Source organism: Neolamprologus multifasciatus, chromosome 10 (genome assembly GCF_963576455.1).
Source record: "Neolamprologus multifasciatus chromosome 10, fNeoMul1.2, whole genome shotgun sequence".
NCBI classification, from domain to species: Eukaryota; Metazoa; Chordata; class Actinopteri; order Cichliformes; family Cichlidae; genus Neolamprologus; species Neolamprologus multifasciatus.
The window spans coordinates 19,140,466-19,159,626 of NC_140448.1; the positions used below are offsets into that span (position 1 = coordinate 19,140,466).

The window sequence follows — 19,161 nt, forward strand, 5'->3', positions numbered from 1 at the left end:
TGTCCAGAGAGTGTCAGCCTATAAAGCACAAGCATATAATTCTTTTCCTTTATTTTTTTCATCACCTCACTAGTTATTTCATTTATTATTCATGTCTCTCATGACTTATCCATGGACTGAGTCGATATTGAATATTTTATTTATTGCATGTTGGCAGCTTTACTTGTAATTTGGTCACACATGGTCGTCCACAGAGGCCGCAATCTATCATAAAGGCGATGTTAAGGGTAGCCAAAAACCTGCTCCTAATGAAACGATGGGTAAATTAAATGAGGCGGCTTTAACCTCCTCTAAATCGCGCGCTGTGATTAAATTTCCCCGGTGGGCTTTTACTGAGAGCATACAAATCGATAAGGTAAAGTAATTCTTGCCTCCGGTGCAACTGCTTTGCTTCGCTCGGCTTCTCTTATGTCGACGAAATTGCCCTTTAACGCGTCCGCCAATCAGAATCGTCCAAGCAGATGCGTTTTAGAATTGAGAGCTGTGCTCGTCCAATCAGCGCCCAGCTTTCTCTGCCAGCCTGCGCTCGTATCCTCTGTTCCCCTATCTATCTCTCTCTCTCTCTCGCTCTCTGTGTGAATGTTAGATACAGCTCGACTTCTCACGAAGTTAGGAAATGGTGTAGACACCACGGCGGTGACCTTCGCCCATAGATGAGAGTAAACACCGATGTGTGTGTGTTGAGAAGGTGGGGGGGAGACAGAGCAGTTGTCTGCCTCTGGCTTAAGGTCCATGTGTGTGTTTCTTCTTCGTATTTCGGCTGGTGAGTGAACACCATTTTTTTCTTTTTCACGGTTAAGACATTTCCAGCTAGGATAGCTATCTAAATGGAACCGAATTAGCCCATCCATACCAGGTGCAGGCGGTGAAAACGCGCCGTGACAGTCTGGCTGTCGTTTATGGAGAGCCGTAGGTGTCCCCGGTGTGTGTGTGTGTGAACGCCAACGGGGCACTGACTCACTCACCTGGCGGCTTTTTTGCCTTCCTGCTTCGGGGTGCAGGGAGACCAGATGTTTGTGGCTGCTGGGCCTGCGCTCTGCTGCCTTGCAGTAATCCTATTTATACAAGCACGCGCACTGCAGTGACAGCGGTGACCTGTTTCAAATACACCCACCAGCAGCCAGCTGGGCCAACATATTTTTGTGCAACTCGGCAAAAATAAATAAATAACGAGAGAGAGCCTCAATTCAGGATGAAGCAGCTGCAACTCAGCATAAGCCTTTGAGACCGTCATTTCACATTTGTTGACACCGAGAGGAAACAATGCAGCACAGAGTAGGAGGGCACATCCTTACAAACTAAATGTGAAGCAAAGGATATGTTTTTGTGTGACAGTAAGGACTATTTCCTTACTAAAGCTGGGGTTAACGTGGCATTTTATATGGCAGGATAAATGTCTCCCAGATATAGGACGGATATACAGTGATTTAGTAGACTTTGTACACTTCTTCCTTGTTTAATGACAGTAAAACTGTTGTTTCAGCTGCTTTTCTGTCAGCTAATCGTTTTGGGTTTCAGAAGGGATGTACCCATAGATCCGCTCATTAGTTTTAGAGCCACGTGTTTCCTGTGAGAGACACTCATTGGACACTTTATTGGGTACATCTAGTATTGGGTTGGATCCCTGTTTGGTTTAAACCTGTCTTGATTTTTCATAGCACAGATTCAATGAAACATTCCTCAGAGATTTTGGTCATTATTGACATGATTTTTGGCTGCACGTCCATAATGCAGATCTCCTGTTCCCTTACAAAGGTGCTCTACTGCACTGAGATCTGGTGACTGTGGAGCACATACGAGTACAGTGAAATTATTATCATGTCAGGAAACCAGAAAGTGTTGCTTTCTGTTGGAAATAGCCATCAAAAGCAAAGAGCGCAGTGCAGTCATAAAGAGATGGGCATGGTCAGCAGTAATACTCAAGGTAGGCTGTGGTGTTTAAATGATGGATAGTTGGTAACAAAATATCCCCGACATTATTACACCAGCATCAGCCTGAACTGTCAATACAAGACACGATGGATGCTTTCATGAACATGCTTTTATATTGTTTACAACAGATTCTGACCCTACCGTCACAGCAAGCAACATTTTTCTAGTGTTCTGTTGTCCAGTTTTGGTGAGCCTGTGTGCACTTTAGCCTCAGTTTCCTGTTCTTAGTCTACAGGAGTGGCACCCAGTACGGTCTTCTGCTGCTGTAACCCATCTGCTTCCCAGTTCACGTGTTTTGCTTTCAGAGATGCTCTATTGCATACTGGTTATTCTCTCTCATCTGACCTCTGGCATCCACAAGGCGTTTTCTCACAGAGAACTGCCCCTCACTGGGTATTTGCTCTTTTATTTTTTATTTTTGGACCCTTCACTGTAAACACTAGAGATGATTGTGTGCAAAAACAGCCCAGTAGATCAGCAGTTTCTGAAATACTCAGATCAGCCTGTCTGGGAACAACATCCAACTGAGTCACTGCCGTGTGTTTGGATGATTAGATATTCGTGTTAACAAGCAGTTGAACAGGTGTGCCTAACAAAGTGTGTGGTGAGAGTGTGTTCACTGTTGTAAACCAGAAGCATGGTGTGTGTAAGAACAGGTGAGCAGGGCTAAAAATTCAAACACCGTTAATAAATGAGGAATAAAACAAATATAGAGACCTGAGGTGAGCATTCACTTCACTGAGGAAAGCCTGTCATTACGGTATAGAGTATAAATAAAGTAAACATAAAAACGAATGAACACGGACATTCAGTGGTGAGAACTGCAAACTGAGAGTCTCTTCACTGAAACTTTAAAACATAACTGTCAAGATTTTTATCTTTGGCAGGAAGTCAGTTTATATATTTGTTTGGAGGTTTCGTGACTGTCTTCTGCTCAAAGGTTTCAAAGGTGTTGCTTTCTTGCAACCCACCTGAACTGCAGATTCTGCAGATGGACTGTGATCACGGTTCATTCCTCTTATTATTTTAGGTTTGTTTGTGAAAGGACAGTTTTCAGATATGTTGTTTGCAGAAACCAATTTAACCATTCTTTCTAAACCCGTGCTTACCCATGCAGAAAGGTTTGCCTGAGTTTTCAGATATTTGTTATTACTTCCACTGAAGTGCAGTAAAGGAGAACTGACTTTTGTTTGTGGTTTACTAAGCATTAAAAAATATACAAATTAAATGTTCCTAGTGTTTTGCTCCCTCTAAAAATAAAATATCCAGTAGATTTTCTGCACTTCAGGTGCCATCAAATAATCAGAAACTAATGTTTCTCATTCGAGAGGATTTCCTTCCCTTCTCTGTTTCTACTGAATCTGTATGTAAGACAAAAACTATCCATACATGTCTGTTTAACTGGCAATGGGAGGACTAAAACACTGGAGTGTTTAAATTGGAAAATATGCTTCTTTTTCTGTAACATGTCTGATCCAGGCTTTTAAATCTGTTGAGGAAAAAGGGGCGAAAAAAAGCATCAAGGCTCAGTACTTTGCCCTAATTCTCTGCAGGCTCCAAGTGGCTTAATCTCTGCATCAAATTAAATTAGAATTACATGTAAAAATCGTTCGGGTGCTACTAGACTTAGGATAGTTTAAGACAGCACCAAACCATCATAGCCCAACCCAATGTCCTCATTTACAGCTGTTTTTACTTTTAGTTTTGCCAGAGAGAACATTTTTTCAGGCAGTTTCATCCAACCCACAGAGGGTACTGCTCCCCCACATGCCATCCAGATGTTCGGGATCCCTCCACACCCAGACAGAACAAGCAAGATGCCAAAATGCCCCTGAGAAATGGAGGAATATTTCAGATACACTTTAGCAAGACGCTGCAGTTTCAGTTGCATTAATTCAAGCATTTACTTAAGTCAGTAGTGGCTCGGTGCTTTATACATGCTTTGCTGTTTTAGAGTGCCAGTAAGAGGAATTAAACACCGACTTGTGAAACTCCTCGTATGCACATTGCAGAAGATAAATGGGGAAGTTGCAGGATGTCTGAATTGGTCAATAGTAATGTGAGCTTTAACAAATTGATTTGCATTTCAGCGTGGCAGAAACTGTCAGTGAGAATAAAAGCATGAGGGAGCTGTAATTAGTGGCTTCAGAAACATTGCCTGAGAGTGTGTCTGCGTTGCGTGCCGCAGTGAACTTTGATATGGCTTTAGCAGTCGGTGGCTCCCCGGAGGAGTGATGCAAAATAGATGCTTTGAGGAGAAAAACTGGATGCATTTCAGCTCCTCTGAAAGCCTGTGTGTGTGTTTGTGTGTTTGTGTGTGTGTGTGTGTGTGTGTGTGTGTGTGTGTTTGTGTGTGCGCGCAAGTGTGCGCAAGTGTTCTTGGCAAAAACGACGGCCACCATTCGCACACTGCCAGCAGATGATAACTCACTCTGGGCTAATGTTGAGAGTTATTTATTGGAAATTTGTAACATGATAATCATGCTTTTTAATACTCAGAAGCTGGAAAATGAGGCTGGGAAAGTACTCTAATAGTGAAGTGCTTTACCGTCATTGAGAAACACAGTGTCTTTGGTTATAAGCTGATTCTTGTGCAGCTTTTTCTGAGTTTTATGACATGTTCCTCTCTTGTCTTAGGTAAGAAGCATGGATAAAACGCACAGCTGGTTGTGGAGTGCGACACACCTGGATCCTGCTCACCGATAACGGGTGCAAAGAACTGCAAAAAAGTGAGGAACCTTCCTAGACACCATCCTCCAGGATTTCTTCAGGATCACTTCCAGCACTCATCCTAAAAGCTGACTGTCAAACTGGCTAAGTTAAACTGAAGTGAGTCCCTCCACCAGTCTCCTCAGCTGCCCCTGAATTAATTTTATGTCCTCCTAACTCCCAAACACACACCTCCCCAACAATGAGGAGCACCAGATCGAACCTGCTGCTGGGCTGCGTGCTGGTCTGCTCCGTCTCCCTTCTCTACCTGGGGATGAGCGGGGTAGACTGCCCTCCGAAAAGCCATCGGCGCCGATGGATGGAGCTCACTCTGGGCTCAGGCAATCAGAGCTTATCCCTGACTGATCACTTCCCAGAAGACACACCCATTATCTTCATTGGGGGCTTCCCCAGGAGCGGCACGACACTGATGCGCGTCATGCTGGACGCCCACAATGCCGTGCGGTGTGGAGAAGAGACCCGAGTGATTCCCCGCCTCTTGACCATGAGGGCCACTTGGAGCCGCTCAGTGAAGGAGAGAATACGACTGGATGAGGCCGGCGTCACTGACCACGTGTTGGACTCAGCTGTGCGAGCGTTCCTGTTGGAGGTGGGTTTCTCAGGCTGCTTTTGCGATAATGAAACACATCTTCATGTTTTTTAATGGTGAAGAGTGTGTGAGAGAGACAGGGTCACATGTTTGTATTCACATGTATAGCCCAATAAATCCCCAGAGAAATGCCAATATTGAAGGACAAATTTCCATATTTTTTAAGCTGTAGTTCATCTTTTAGTTCTTCAGCATTGAAAATCTTTAGCTTGCCCAGATTAACCTGCAGGATATTGTAAAAAGTTCCTTTTTTTGCTTTAATTCAGCTCGGTCTTAGCTGTATAGGACCACTTTACAGCAACAGCAGTCTGAACCTGCTTTATGTTGTGAGTTAGGTTTTCTCTCTCTTTCTCTCTCTAACAGTCAGATATAAGTTCTGAGCAGAATCAGGCTCAGGGAGGAGCACACATCTGTCACAGCTGGTATAGGGTTAGATGAAATAGAAAAGAGGAGCTTAGAGACCCCATGAACAATAAACAATACAAACTCCAGGAAGGAGACAGGAAGAAGTTCCCAATGAGCAGAAATGGTGTATCAAAAAAAAAAGTGGGAAGTTAATTCAGTTGTGTTGGTTTTTACCTTCATTTTAACGATACACCAGTAAAAAAGCTCAGACCTTTGTTGCAGCAGTTTAATAAGATGAAACTTCCTGGAATAAATGTTTACAGTTTTAACTTCTTCCCCTATAAAAGCGCTGATGTGGAAAAAGTGGCAGCACCTTATTGTTTAGTACAATAATACAGTGGTGAGTTGCCATTAAGCGCGATTTACACTTCTGCTGGGAATCTTTGTAGAGCTGCGACGCAATCTAAAGAAGTGGTTGACGTTGTTGCCAGCATTTATGTGAGAGTTAGTGCATTACGTATTAATTACCTCGTGGCTGAGTTTCATATGTGGTGCCAGGTGATAGAAACAAATAAAATGTCCTGGGTCCGCACTCTTTGTTGTGGTCAATTTCAAACATGTTTGTTGTTCAAATTTTTCCAACTTCAAGTTTTTTGATTGATGACATTCATTCCAATAGTTTCAGCGATCTGCCTCCAGGGGTTTGCTGACATTTGTGAGTCCTTATATTGATGCAGTTATTATTTCTGTATATTGAGATGATGATAACTGACTTTATTCGGGGTGTGTGTGTGTTCCAGGTGATAGTTGGTCACGGGGAGCCTGCGCCTCGCCTTTGCAACAAGGACCCGTTTGCACTGAAGTCTCTGTCTTATTTGGCTCACATCTTCCCGAAAGCAAAGTTTGTGCTCATGCTACGAGATGGACGGGCAACTGTGCACTCAATGATATCACGCAAGGTGCGTTTGTCTGTTTTCTCCTTCATGCTACAGCGTCCTCTCAGGCTGGCTGTTCGAGCAGCCACAAGAGATGCAAAAAAAAACATGCCATCTCGCTGGGTTTTCCCTGCCGGGATTCCCGTGGTGACCTTCACACTCTGCCTCATTTCATAGGTGACCATCTCCGGTTTTGACCTGACCAGCTACAGGGACTGCCTAACAAAGTGGAGCAGTGCGGTGGAGACCATGTTCAGCCAGTGCCAGGCGGTCGGATACGCTAGGTGTCAGCCCATCCGGTATGAGCAGCTTGTCCTCCACCCAGAGGAGGAAATGAGAAAGTTGCTGCACTTTCTGGATTTGCAGTGGGACCCATCGGTGCTGCACCACGAAGAGCTGATTGGAAAGGCTGGTGGCGTGTCTCTATCAAAGTGAGTATATGAAATATGTGCTAGCTCTAGTGATACTTATCTGTTTAGATAGTTTGTTTAATGTTATAAAGTTTTCAGATGGGCCGTCCTTTATATATCTGCCTTTGATTCAAGTGTCTTTTCAAACGAAAGCTTCTGTTGTGGCAAACGTTTTAGAAGCGGGTATCTCAAAACCTCAGCATAATAAACAGCACACTACACTGAAACTCTCCACATGATAAGATACACACAGTGGTTTATTTTTAACCTTTAAAAGTAGCAGCAGTCCTAATGTATTTGCATGCAATGTGTGCATGCACTGAAGAAGTTTAGCAAATTGTGCTAGCCTACATTTCAACCATGACATGGTTTTAATGCACATGCATACTTTGCATTTTCACCTTCAGTTCTGTTTAGAAATGATTTTATTTCTGTTAAGTGTAAAAAATAGTTTAACAGAAGTTTCTGTTTGTTGTTTACACTTTTAAATGAGGAAGAAAAAAAAGAGCATAGGGAGACGGGGCTAAATGCAAATTATGTAATGATCTGCTGGATCAGCCTTGCAGTCTGGTTGCATCAAGGAGCATGTAAGAGGGTATTTTCTGTTGAGTTGTGGTGTACGCTAATGTTAAACACACACCCTAGCTGGAAGGCTTATCTCCTGACATCTATCTCTCTCACAGCAGAGGTCATCACACTTAATTGCCGCCTTCCAGGTAGCTCTGAACTGAGATGTCATCTGAGCACATTCCAGTAGTAAAGGCAGGACAGTGAGTGAAAACGGGATTTGCTTTGCTTCTTAGTGAGGTTGAACGATTCATGCATCGCTAGCAAGAGAGCACAATACTTGTTTTCACACTTAAAAATACCGCTGCAAACACGTACATGAACAGAGCCTGATCAGTGAACAAAAACGCACAACATAGGCAGTGCAGATTCTGGTTTTAATACTGGTTGTGTCTACTGCTAGCTTTCTTCCAGCTTTCCAAGTTGTAAATCCAGAAGGGATGTAGGAGGCGTTTTAGATGAAAATTTAGACTGAGAACTCTGTGGCGCAGTGGTTAGCATTTTTGCCTTGCAGCAAGAAGGCCCTGTTCAAATGTTCTCCCCGTGTCTGCAGGGGTGTCTCCAAGTACTCCGGCTTCCTCACAGTCCAAGGATATGCAGTCAGTGGGGTTAGCTTGACTGGTAATTCTAAAATTGCACATAGGTGTGAACATGAGTGTGAATGGTTTTGTGACAGACTGCTTGCCCATTCTCACCTTATGGTAGGTAGGATAAACACCAGCCCCCTACCCTACACATAAAAACTTGAATTGAAGCTGAAGAAAATGGATGAAACTGTGTGTGATGTAACGCACTGTAAATTCATACTATTGTTGAGAAGTTGTAACGTTCTTTGCTGGATTTAGTGCCTTTGGGCAGAGCATTGTCTTGCCCCATCTACTCTGTTCAGAGCAGAGAGCTGCAGCACCCAGACAGACAAAGAGAGGTGTTGTCCCTTGTGAGAGGAGTATGCTGAATATTCAGTTTATTCAGCCATTTGCAGCTGCGTTTGTTTTGCTTCTTGTTTGTCTTCTGTTTTTCTGTATTTTCCTGTTGCATTTTATACCGCTTTGGTTCACAGCATTTTGTTCAACCCTTGTTGTTTTTAAAAGTGCCTAATTCACTCGACTTATTCAAAACTGAACTAACTGAGGTTTCCCCATTTTACTAGTTTTGCAAAATTTGATGTTTCACAACTTGAGAAACCAAAAGTGTTTCAGTTGTTTCAAAAGTGAAAATCAGACCGTCAAATTTGAGTCAGGAGTAATCCCACAAATTTTCATGCAGTCTCTGCTGGAGGATGGTAAAAATTCTCCAATGCGCATGAAGTGAATGATCAACACACATCTGGCCATATCCAATCTAGAGGAGGTCTAGGGAAGATTTTTAATTGGTTTGCATGAAAGAAACAGATTTGCTGAATATGCAGTTAGCTTACAGTTAATAGGCTGTGTTCCTGTTTTATTGTTAGGCCATATACGCTGTGCACATGCATGATGCTGAATTTAAACGGTTTAATTTAGACTGAGAACTCGGTGGCGCAGTGGTTAGCATTTGTGAATTCACGCCCCGCTGGCTTTGAGGGGCAGCTATATTTCACGATAGAAAGTGTTGTTTTTTTCAGGCTTCTGAAAAGCAGCTGAGATTCCCACTTCTCACACGTCTCGCTCACACACACCATGTGCTGACCAGATTTTTGCTCACTCATCTTTGATATTTATTCAGTAACTGTATATGAACATATAAAAGTTTCATTGTAATAAAATTCAGAGAAAACCATTAGTAAATGTTCTTACACTGCAACATGCTTTATTGAATGATAAGGCCTTCTCAGATGTGCTTATGGTAAATAAGCAGCACAGCTTGAAGGTTAAATGATGGTCCAAGATTAAGAAAGGCACCAGTTGGACTGTTTACTCTGCAGTGCTGCCAACAGTTATGTCAGTCCTCATTAACAACAGTGCAATTAAAATAAAGTCTTCCATAATATAATGAATAAGTTATTTTATATGGCCGCATTTTTCTTCATGTTTATCCATTTCTATATGATAGTACTCCATCTGCATTAGTGAGAAAAAAAGTGAAACTGTTGCACCTGGAAAAAATTGGATTTTTACTCATTTAAAGTGCGGAGCGATCCCAGCTAATTCACTGGGATCCTCCTCCGTCCTGCAGGTTTTTTTATGTTTTGTATTCCAACAGATTTTCTCTGTTTCTTAAGATGACAGTGTCAGATATAGCAGGGTGCACAACGGTGTGAAAATATGTGTGAAGAATGATATGTGTGAGGTGTTCACTCAAAACAAGTCTTAAACCACAGGAAGTCACATGACTGTGAGACCTTCATGTCTTCTAAAGTTGAAACTCATTTGTTTTGTCATGTAATGTGACTGCAAGCACATTGGCAAAAAAAATCACTTTAAGTTCAAGTGTATGTTTTTGTGTTTGTTTTCATTATTGATTAATACATTTATATTATTATAAAAAACTACTGCAGATTTTTTTCCCCTAGCAGTTTCAGGTTTAGTCTTAAGGGAATTTCACCAAATGCGATTGACCCTGTGGGTTTTACCTCAGATGTTTTGTTCTCATGCAAATCAGGACTGTAAGCAGTAAGCACGAGTCTAAAAATGCAACTCAAAACAGGCAAAGTAAAGACTTGCAAACCCACCATGAGAAAAAAAAATACTAATCACGTCGTGCAGGATGCCGAAAATCTTCATTTTAAATCAGCCAAACCGTTCAGGGTCAAGTAAAGCTTACAGGACTCCCACAGAAAGACTTTTTAATTTGTGTTGCTCCACTTGTTTGTTGTGCCTCAAGTAGAGCATTTCTCTGCAGGCAAGAAGCTCGGGGGATTTGGTGGGAGTCTGGCTGCTAAACCCAAACCTGGCGCGCATTTGAAGGAATTAGGCCACATTCTGAGAGAATTAGCACCCTCACTTTGAGAAGTTATGCAACGGCCGGCACAGTGTTAGTCACCCAAATGCTTAAAGTAGGAAATGTGGAACAGGGTGCACACATTAATTAAATCAGAGGGAGTTATATGGAAGATTTAAAATGACTAGTTTCCTCTGAGTTATTCTCTGTTTTCATCTGCAATTCTTTGTGACGCTCTTTATTATTTTCTGTCAATACACAAAATAAAAGCAAATTAATAACAAAATTAAAAATACAGTAAAGAACTAAACTGTTTTATTCTTGCCAATCATGATTATGACACAAATGCACATAGAAAAATGTGTTTATTTTATTCTTTAATATTTTATTTTTGTATTTAACCCTTTTATTTATCTTTCTTTGGTGGCCAGTAACTTATGAATTATTATTTCCCATTGAGGCTGCTGTGAAGGGGCACGCCTTGGTTGTAAAGAGATCAAATGAATGAGCAGAACTAATTTTTCTTTGTATAAAACTTGCGCACTCGCATACATGACGTGGGCGTTTGGCTCTCTGCAGGGTGGAGCGTTCGACAGACCAGGTGATGAAGCCAGTGAACACGGAGGCACTGTCCAAGTGGGTGGGGCAAATTCCCCTTGACGTGGTCAACGACATGGCTGAAATCGCTCCCATGCTGGCTCGCCTGGGCTACGACCCCCATGCCAACCCTCCCGACTACACAAAAACGGAGCCCCTGGCACCTGAGTTCAACTACTCACACGTGAGTTTAAAAGTTAAAAGTGTTTTTGCCACTTAGACATCCAAACCCTAACATGATGAATTTACCATATGAAACAGTGGAAGGAGATTTTATTGTACCACTAAAAGGACATGCAGATGAACAATAACTACCTAAATTAGAAAAGTTGGCTCTGCTTTTTTAAATTCAGGAATGGGTGAAACTAAACTAATGAGCCAGCTTTTCCTCTCAAGAGAAACCTTAAAAAAAAACAAAGATTTGCCCTTGAGTCGAAGGATTCAAGGGAGTCCTGCAGTAGGCTTGTATATGTTTCTGTTAACAGGAAAACATCAGCTTCTTCCTGCTTGTTTTCACTAAAGTGAATGATTGTATTTCTCATGATCAGGAGAGATGTATTCTTTTTCATTATATAGTCTTTTTACAACTTGCTGTGTGGTAGCTTACCTAATTTTACATGTGGTGTTGCATGTAGGCGAGCTCCGTTTGGCTGTTTCACAAATGCACCACAGCCCAGAGATCTGTACTGCAAAGTAGGATTTGGCCTTATCCACCTAACTTCAGACTTAACCTTGGGTTTTCAGTATTACAAGGAAGGTTCACATGTTAACATTTTCTAAAAACCTGTTCCGTAGCAGGTTAGGCTCAAAATTAGAGACCAACGGCTATGAAATCAGTGAGAAGTCAAATGTCAATCAGCTGTATTCTTCACTCTCACTGGTAGTCGCTTCAGTCCCTCAGGTGGAAGTTGAGAAAAGTTTATCTTGTCCTGCTCACTTCCTGTCACCTGTGGTTATTTCACCCGTAGCTGCTTGTGGTTTGTGTGTGTACGCAGCTTTAAACACCACTGAGTCTACAGCTGACTCTTGTAGTTGTAATCCATCAGATTCAAGTAGACTTGTTCATGTCTCTGATAACCGCTTATCCTGATTGCCCACATTAGGGTAAATGAAGCCAGTCAACAGTACTTGGCGTAGCAAAATGCAAGAACACAAATGTTGCTTCAACCTCCTCAGTTCAGAGTCGGATTGCAGCCATATGAGACTATAGCAGCTAATTACATTACAAAAGCTGGCAATAATTCATTCCTTGTTATGCACACTGATGAGCCAGCGAGCAGGAAGTGTGTAACAAACAGTCCTCTACTTCCTTAACAGGTCTTTGACCTTAATCTCAGTGCCATGATAAACAGTCTGAAGGAGCCACAGTTCTTGTTTCTCGACAGCTGCTGCAGCCCAGATGTTGGTGCACATCCACTGCTGCACCTGCATGTTAACATACAGCAAGAAATCCACTCTAATCAGATATTATGTTTCACCAAGTGACATCCAGCGGTGCAGAGAGCTTCACATAGCTGCCAGAGTGAATCAATTTGCAACCATAAATCAGCCTCGATAGTTTCTCCTGTTATTCTGTGACCTGTGAATGACTCTGTCTTTTCTTTCCATAGAAAGCAAAATCAGCAGATGTTCCTCACCCCAGCTAAGCATGGCTGTGATGTTCAGCGATATGGATGCGCCGCAAAGACAGATTTCAAGTTCTGGAGGAGCTACACCTGGCGGGAAAGATTTAAGTGTTCCATGTGTGTTTCTGAGTCGTTCGTAAGACTCGTGTGCGGTGTCCGTGTCTGTACACTGGCGGAGTGTTTAAGATGCAGGTCTGGAGTGGACTACCTGGTCAGGGAAGTTCTGCTTCTTCGCCACTCATCGTTCCACCCCTCCAGGTCGAATCTGTGTTTCAGCTCGACCATCATGTCAGCTGTTATGACCTCACCATCACAATGTGAATCTGTCTTCAGACCAATCCCTCACTCGCTGGGAGCTCGGTGTTCGTGAAGCATAATGACTGTATATTTTTTGAAGACGTATGTTTATTTTCTTAATAAATTATTTTGCTGTTGCCCATTCAGGAATTTCAGAACTGGAACAATTTCTAATTGTGGTAAATTGTTGAGCATTATTAAAAAGAAAATAAATGTCACTTCTTGCTGTGGTCCACCTATTTGTTTACTAGTTTAATGCCCTCCATAGCGCCACCCGGTGCCGCCAAATTGACATAGCACCATTTAAAGGAACGACGGAGTCTGCATATGTCAGTGCACTTGCAGTAATGTGAAGTTTTTCTTGTAATTGAAAAAGAACTGACTCGTTAATTATAAATACAGAGCATGTTTATAAAGCAGGACAGTCGTTATCTTCTGTGCTTCACACTGAGCCACTAGCACCACGCTGGACCTGCTGCCCTCTGGACGTGAACTGGGGCGTTACTGTATTTTGTTCCTGTGTTAGCGTGCTGCGAGCTTGATGCCACAGCTCCCTGCTGCTGGGCTGCGTGAGGTTTTCTGGGGTGGGCGGAGCTTGTGAGCTGCCACCGATCATGTGCAGGAGACACCTGGAGAACTGAGAGGGAAACAGAGGTAGAAGGAAAATCCATGCATGCCTGATATTAACCACATGATAATCTTTAGGGGAAAAAAGATCTTCAGACCATCTCTTACACACGCTATGAGGCGGATTTTAGACTTTCAGAAAACATTTGTACAATAAGTCCAAATGGGAACAGGAATTTTGTCTAATTATTTTTCCTGTATGGGGGCTTTATTGTATGAGGGTTTTATTTTAGTTCAACTACTGTGGATTTATTGTGCTTCATTCAATTTTATATAAATCTTTACTAGTTTCACTGTTAGTTTCAGTACTTCTAATTATTATCACCTGGAGGACATCTTCTCAGGGGTTCCACATTTTTATTTAAGTTGCAAGTTTCAGTTTTTATTTTTATTTCAGTTAACTTGAATGTTTTTACACCTGCTTTTAGTTTGGGTTTTTTTAAGTATACTAACATTGAAGCTAGAACAATGCATTTAGGCATGTAGACATGATCAAGACAACTTGGTGAAGTTCAAACCGAGGATCAGAATGAAGAAAAAAAGTGACTAGCCAGATAAGCTAGTCTGAGTATTTCAGAAACTGCTGATCTGCTGGGATTTTCCTGCCCAACCATCTGCACGGTTTACAGTGAATGGTCCAAAAACAGGAGATCCCTGAGCTTCACTCCTCTGGGTGAAAATGCCTTGTTGATGTCAGAGGTCAGAGAAGAAAGATTGGAAGCAGTCTAAAGGTGCAGCAATTTGAATCATTTTATCAATTAAATGCAGAAGTGCATCTCGTCAAACCTTGAAGCAGATGATCTACTGAGTGTCACTACTGTCATCTAAGAACAGAAAACCAAAGCAACAGTTCACATGCACTCACTAAAATTGAAGAACAGAAAACTGGAAATAGGGAATTTGATGTAAACATGAAAGCATGAATCCAGCCTGCCTTGTATCAACATTTCAGGCCGGTTGGTGTAATGATGTGGGGGATATTTTCTCAGCATGCTTTGGATCCCTTAGTATCAACTGCGCACTGTTTAAATGATACAGCCTCCCTGAATATTGCTCCTGACCATGTCCATCACTTTATGATTGGAGGTGTTTGCATTTTAAAATGTTTTCCAATGAATATTTTCAATCTTTTGTTGTTTTATTTTTGTTTTTAATGAAAATGATTTCAAATAATCAGGTATCGGAGTTGCTGCTGATGACAGTTGGTGTCATTTTAATTTGGAGGAGTTTTTCCTGTTTTCTTACCTGGCTGTTCAGCACCACGTAAATGAAGGGGTTGATCACAGTGCTGGTTTTTGCCAACAGTGAGGGGATTAAACTGGCGGCAGGTGGCACTAAGCCCAGCCTTCCAAATGAAGCCAGCATCGCCACAACTCCGTATGGCATCCAGCACAATAGGTAGCCTGTCACCATGGTGACCACCATCAGGAGGACACGGCCTTCTCTCCAGTCAGGGTAGGTTGAATTAATCCCTGTGACCTGCAGACACCCACACTTCTTTTAAACACACTGGCAGATGCACAGAGGTGAGAGCCAGATTTCAAACATTACGCAGAGGTCAAAGGTGAAGCTACGAGCTTACCTGCCTCGCCACTGCTCGTACAGCCAGGAGGATCTTCCCGTAGCAGAAGAACATGAGCACCAGCGGCAGGAGGAGGCAGAAGACGAACAGACAGCTGACATAAGAGCGAGCCGTGGCTGTGCGCTGGTGCCACTGGACCGAGCAGGTGGTGCCAGGACCCTCCAGCCCATAGCTGCACAGCAACACAGGATGAACAGTAAAACAGTAAAGCAGAAACAAGCAGCTCTCGAATAGACAGGGGGGTTGCACAGAGCAGGAAAAATATCTTGTTTTTTAAAATATGTGCACATTTTAAATACTTCTGTTGTGAAAAACAAGAATAATGCCAGTTTTAATGAGGTTGATTTAATGTTTTCATTTTTTTAAAGAGGTCCTTTTTTGACTTTCCTGCCATATCTGTACTGTTAGAGTGTTGGATGCATATAAAATATGGCCAAGTTTTCAAATAATGAGGTCAGCATATGTGCAAATACTCTCTGTGAGCCAAAACGAGCAGATATCCTTAATGTTGTCATCTCAGGCACACAGCCCTGACCGAGAAATCCCATCAGCTCAGTGTTGAAACCTGTTTTTAATGAATGACAGTCAATCAGAAATAAACTGGTTTAAAGGGAAATGAAGGCACAGCACCAAAGTCCAGCATGACATACATAAATCCACAGCTGACCTTTAATATGAAAAAAAAAAAAAAAAATAGATTTTTTTCAAAATTAAAAAAGAAAGATGAAAAATCAGCTTCCTGTTACCCAAATGTTCAATTCAATGCAAATATTCTCAGTTATACGTGTCACTTGCTTAACCAGAGAGAAACATATATTAGAGACACACAGCTGCAACAAAAAAGTGTGCTTAAGTCATGAGAGATCTTGTGTCTTTAATCATCTTTAGGCATTTAAACAATGAACTACAATGAGCCAGAGCTCTCTAATGACCTAACATTTCTCAGCCTTTGATCTCATTGTTAAAGCAGTGAACAGACTGGTTCTTATTTAGTGTTTTTCAGCTCTAGCCCTTTAATCTAATATTCACTCTGATGACATCGGGAACAAGGGTTCAGCAGACAGAAATTGAACCACCAACCTTCTGATTATCACTCTGCCTCTATTTCTACCAGCTGTAGTGGTTCATTATTTTATAAATCACAGACTTTTCTCTGAGGTCTGGAATATTTCAGGTTGGCTGACCTGCTCCAGCCCAGCAGTGGCGGCACAGTCCACACCAGCGAATAGAGCCAGGAGGCTGCGACGGCGAGCCAGGCCCTGCGGTACTGACAGGAGTCCGACTGCTGTTTGCAGAGCAGCACAGAGTAGCGTTCAAAGGACAGGAGAGCCAGAGACACTAGAGACACGATCCCTGCCATAGAGAGACGTCAGGTGAAAGAGCAGCAGTGATCAAACAGGATGCATTCTTACTTTTCATAACCAGAGTAGCAGAAACATTTCAAGATAAAATAATTTTATAAAAACATTTTACAAACTATACCCAACAGGATACAAAGAAGCCTTGTTGTGGGTTTTTTTTCTTATTTGGATCTTTGTTAGTTTTTTAATGGAAATAGCGAAGAATAAAAAATACAAACTACAATGATGTTCAAAAACTGCCTTTTATGCTACGCACTCCTTTCCCAGAGTAAAACTGGGCTTCATTAACCTCACTCACCGAAGAGAGCATTGGAGAAGCCATACCACTGGCACCCGTAGGAACCTGTCAGCCACCTGCCACGTACGCTGGCGGAAAAACTGAGGGATGTGCCAAAGATGCAAACGAGCATGTCGCTGATGCTGATGTTGATGAGAAGCAGGTTGGCCGGAGTCCTCAGCCCAGAAAAACGTGAGAACACCAGGAGCACCAGAAAGTTGCCGAAGAACCCCAGAACCAGGACGAACCCAAGAAAGACGGCCGCCGCGGTGTGACCTGCTTGGCTCAGGGCACTGGGGATGTGCTCTGTGCTGAGGTTGTTGTGCTGCAGTTGGGTCTCCATGGCAATGAGTAGAAAGACAAAGCAAAGGCGTATGGAAGTATCCTCTTAGAGAAGTGAAACTGAATTCACTGGAGGCATTATTAAGAAATGCATCTACAAGATGTCTGCAAATGCTTAAATACTCAAGGGGAGTGGGCAGAATAGGGGGGGGGGGATTTGTCTTTTTCTCATACATTATGGATATGAGTTGTATGAGTTGCTGCCAGTTTATTTCTTCAAATGAAAACACTGAATACTGTCAAAGAAGAACTTAAACTAAACAAGGAAATACTAAGATGGGCCCGTTTTTGTTTGTTTTTTTGGTAGATTAAAAAGTGAAGAACACTTCTATGAAAGGAAAAGAATCAATCAAAAGAAGAGATGTCTTTATTTTGTTCTGTTAGAGGCTAATACTGTGTTAAGAACCAGATTGGGGACCTAAATATCTCTGCCAGCTTATCAATAATATAAGCTTTGGCTCACTCAGATGCTGAGCCAGGAACACACTTGGGTCCAAAAAATTCAAGTGAAGCCTGTCAGTGGGAGAACTCTTGGAGGAGAATCCAAGGAAAATGCAAAAACTAGTTAAAAAGTAAAATAAATAATTAAATAATGGGAAACAATGATATTGAGAGAATGGCCCAACAGGGCCAGAGGGCAGAGAAACAGAACACAGCGGGAAGCTGTGCAGAAAGCGGCCAGGCGGTGGAATAAACTGGTGAACAGGGGAGAAGATGAGGGCAGGCAGGTGACTGGCAGCAGAAGAAAGATTACTCCCGAAGGAACTGGAACTAAAGGCTAAGCATGCAGAAATGATTCTGGAGCAACGTATGGAGACAAGCCGGGCTAACACTAAGACCTGGATGCTGGGTTACAAGCTTCTGTGATGCTCTGCAGCAGGATGTGGAGCAGGGCTGCTGTGGAAAAGAAGTGGAGCTAGGAAGTGATGAAGGGTGATGATTGAGGGTGGGCATCATTATGGATGGAAGAATGAAGAAATGATAGGAGATCTGCAGGCGGGAGATCAGCTGACAGATTTAAACATTATTTTTCTCCTGTAAATATAAAAAAAAATCATACAGGATCCTGTGTACTTTAATTAAATAATATTTACATCATTTTTAAACTAATTTAGAGCTGCCATTATTAGTTATGGAATAATTCAAGCCAACAGCTCTCACTCAAAAGTCGAACTTAGGTCTATAAGATCACTTTGATGCAGTACTACACTTTAACCACTGGAGGGAGCATTTTCTAATGGATGAAAGTACCGTTAAAACGTCATCTTCGGGTCTTCAGACTATAGATAAAACAAACCTTAACTGTACAGAAATGCTTATATTGTTATTTGAATCAGGCTAATTTAATTAACTATTACATTTTTATATTTGTTTATAAAATGATATAATTTGCAGTGATGACGGGAAGAGCCTATCCTTGTCTTTCTTGGTGGTGGTATTCTCTGTGTCAGTTAAACACAGTGTTGTTGGACGTGTAGTTTTACTTGTAGTTATAGTGTGTCTTCTGTAGTCCTTTCCACTCAGACTTGTATTTTGTAACTCACTGGAGCTGTTTACAGATTTGTAAAGGATATTGTGATTTTGGTCCAGTGCTCCCAGTTTAAAGTGTTTCTTTTTCTCCATGTAGATTCTGTTCATGCTCTTTAGTGTATTACCTGATATATATGGGATGTGGAAAACATCACTTTTGTCTATTTCTAATTATGTTTATTTGAATTTATGTTGTTCTACACAAACACCCAGGTACACACTTTATTCATCCCAACGCAGGGAAATTGTTATTACAGCTTTTAGAATGAAGTTAAAAACAACAAACATAAAACAAAAAGTATAAAAGAGAAAAGGTGCTTTTTTAATTGAATAAATTAATATTCACAATATGACAAAACAGATACCTTTATAAGATAAAAAATTAACACTACAAAGAAAAAAATAGTATAAATAAAAAAAAAAATACAAATGTTAGATAATCATACACTTTCTAATATGACCAAAGACTGTGAAATGGATATGTGTATAGTTCTTGTAATTCTGGTGTGTATCGTGCATGCATTTTTTCTCATTTTTATATTTATTTATTTTCATT

The 19,161-nt window shown here is 41.7% G+C and overlaps 2 protein-coding genes across 2 annotated transcripts; one reads left to right on the plus strand and one right to left on the minus strand.

Annotated features, from left to right (window-relative positions):
- The first annotated feature begins 493 nt into the window (after window positions 1-493).
- Window positions 494-13,140, plus strand: tpst1l (tyrosylprotein sulfotransferase 1, like). Its single transcript, XM_085174532.1, has 6 exons — window positions 494-763; window positions 4,570-5,251; window positions 6,397-6,555; window positions 6,709-6,962; window positions 10,947-11,148; window positions 12,575-13,140. The coding sequence occupies exons 2-6, from the start codon at window positions 4,844-4,846 to the stop codon at window positions 12,608-12,610; spliced, it is 1,059 nt and encodes a 352-aa protein (XP_085030658.1). The 5' UTR covers window positions 494-763; window positions 4,570-4,843; the 3' UTR covers window positions 12,611-13,140.
- tmtops3b (teleost multiple tissue opsin 3b) lies at window positions 9,504-19,029 on the minus strand. The gene is made up of 5 exons (XM_085174589.1): window positions 16,755-19,029; window positions 16,280-16,448; window positions 15,096-15,267; window positions 14,759-14,992; window positions 9,504-13,523 (listed from the first exon to the last, which is right to left on the minus strand). The coding sequence occupies exons 1-5, from the start codon at window positions 17,074-17,076 to the stop codon at window positions 13,329-13,331; spliced, it is 1,092 nt and encodes a 363-aa protein (XP_085030715.1). The 5' UTR covers window positions 17,077-19,029; the 3' UTR covers window positions 9,504-13,328.
- Window positions 19,030-19,161: the final 132 nt, after the last annotated feature.